General features: G+C 34.7%; 1 protein-coding gene across 1 annotated transcript; it reads left to right on the forward strand.

Moving 5' to 3' along the window:
- The first annotated feature begins 403 nt into the window (after nucleotides 1–403).
- Nucleotides 404–1,650, forward strand: LOC143566189 (uncharacterized). Its single transcript, XM_077052949.1, has 2 exons — nucleotides 404–1,200; nucleotides 1,301–1,650. The coding sequence occupies exons 1-2, from the start codon at nucleotides 1,035–1,037 to the stop codon at nucleotides 1,648–1,650; spliced, it is 516 nt and encodes a 171-aa protein (XP_076909064.1). The 5' UTR covers nucleotides 404–1,034.
- Nucleotides 1,651–2,142: the final 492 nt, after the last annotated feature.

Genomic DNA, 2,142 nt, shown 5'->3' on the forward strand with positions numbered 1-2,142 from the left:
CTTAGATTCAGGTTTAAGACCCTTGTCCAATGATGCTGATGCTCTTAGCCTCATAGGATATATTAGTGTGCATAGGGTAATTGAGGTGTATGTGGAACATTCACACATTATATCAAAGGTAAAAGAGGCTTCAATGTTAAGTTGTTTTAATGTGGAAATAGATGATGAATTAGAATCTGATGAACCTACAGATGATGATGTAGTTGAATTAGATGACATAGATTTACATAATGTTAGGGTGCCTGAATCTGATGAAGATGTAGAGGGGTTTGATAGTGATAGTGAGGCAGAAGGTTCTGATTATGATTCAGACTTCATATTTAATGAAAACAGTATGGATGACCCAAATCAGGATATGGAATTATTTAGAGCAGTCGTGGATGATATATCTGATGAAGGTGAAGATGTTGAAGATAAAGGAGATGAGTTAGATGATTTAGATCTACATGATATTGATAGTCTTAGTGATCCTGATAATGATACTATGTTGCAAAGAGCTATTAGGATGAACAAGAAAAAAAAGAGAAAATCACACTCAAAAGAAACTGATGAAGAATATTGTCATTTTTACTTGGGTCAAACTTTTGGTGGTAAAGATGAGATAAAGCAAATGGTGAAGACTCATGCAATTCATTCAAGGAGACAAATTCATGTTGTGAAGAATGACAAGATTAGGTATCGTGTAGTGTGTTTGGGGAGAAACTTAAATATGGGTAGTTGTGAAAATAATGATAACCAGACAAATGAGGTGGAAGAGAATCTCATGCCAAGAAGGAAAGAAAATGTAAAAAAAAAATTGTGGGGCCCAAGAGGGTAGTTCCAGCCATAAATCCAAACCTAAAAGGAATAAGATTCCTCCTCCCACTTGCCCATGGGTCCTACATGTGTCTTTTGATGGGGCTGAAAGAATATGGTGTGTGACAACATTAGATACTGAGCATCAATGTTTACAAACTAGAACTGTAAGCTTATGCACGGTTGGGTGGTTGGCAAAGAAACTGGAGGAAGATCTTGAAGAGGACCCAAATGAAAGTATGAGGAAATTGCAAAAAAATATTCAAAGGAGGTTGCAAGTTCAAGTCACCCCTAACCAGATTTACAAGGCTAAAAGAGTTGCTAAAAAGAATGTTGTGCATGATTTTAGTGGTCAGTATGCTATTCTTAGAGAATATTGTCAAGAGGTGGTTAGATGCAATCCAGGTATGTATTTTTAAGTATCTTAAACTGTTTACTTATGTATTTTAGTGTAGTTTTGCTAATATATTTACTTATGTATCTTAAAACTGTTTACTTATGCTAGGTACAACTATCAAGATTGATGTTGAAAGTGAATGTAATCCTAGCAGCCCAACTAGACAGTTTAAGAGGATTTATGTATGTTTAGCTCCATTGAGGGAAGGCTTTAAATTATGTGGGAGAGAATTATTGGGGCTAGATGGTTGTTTCATGAAGGAGATATACCCAGGCCAAATCTTAACTGCTGTTGGAGTTGATAGCAACAATGGTATTTATCCTGTTGCATATGCAATAGTTGAATCAGAAAATACCAATTCATGGACATGGTTTTTGGAGATTTTAGCTGATGATCTGGATTTGACATCTAACTCCAATTTCACTTTTATGAGTGACAGGCAGAAGGTAATTATTTAACACTTGATTATGTTTTATATCATATTACTTACAAATATTTTTGTTTTAAAATTAGGGCTTAATACCTGCAATACAAAAAGTTTTCCCAAATGTTGAACATAGATATTGTGCAAGACATATTGAAGAAAATATGAAACAAAAGTGGAAGGGTCAAGCTGCAAAGAATCTGTACTGGAAGTGTGTATATGCAACAACTCCTCAGACATTTAATAAAGCAATGAAACAGGTGTTTACAAAAAATAAGGAGTTATATGATTGGTTGAAGGAAATTCCACCAAGGCATTGGTCACTATCACATTTTACTGGTATTTTTATGTTATTAATTACATTCTTGTTCATTACATTATTGTTAATTACATCCTTGTCAGTTGAATTACTTATGCTTATACTATAGGTAGGGCACTAAGTGATTTGCAATTAAACAACATGTGTGAGGTGTTCAATAGGCAGTTGACACCTGGAAGGGACCTCCCTATCATTAGTTGCCTAGAG

The sequence above is a fragment of the Bidens hawaiensis genome, unplaced genomic scaffold (genome assembly GCF_021521415.1).
Source record: "Bidens hawaiensis isolate Kalapana, Puna unplaced genomic scaffold, B.hawaiensis_p1.1 tig00022738_1, whole genome shotgun sequence".
Lineage (NCBI taxonomy): Eukaryota > Viridiplantae > Streptophyta > Magnoliopsida > Asterales > Asteraceae > Bidens > Bidens hawaiensis.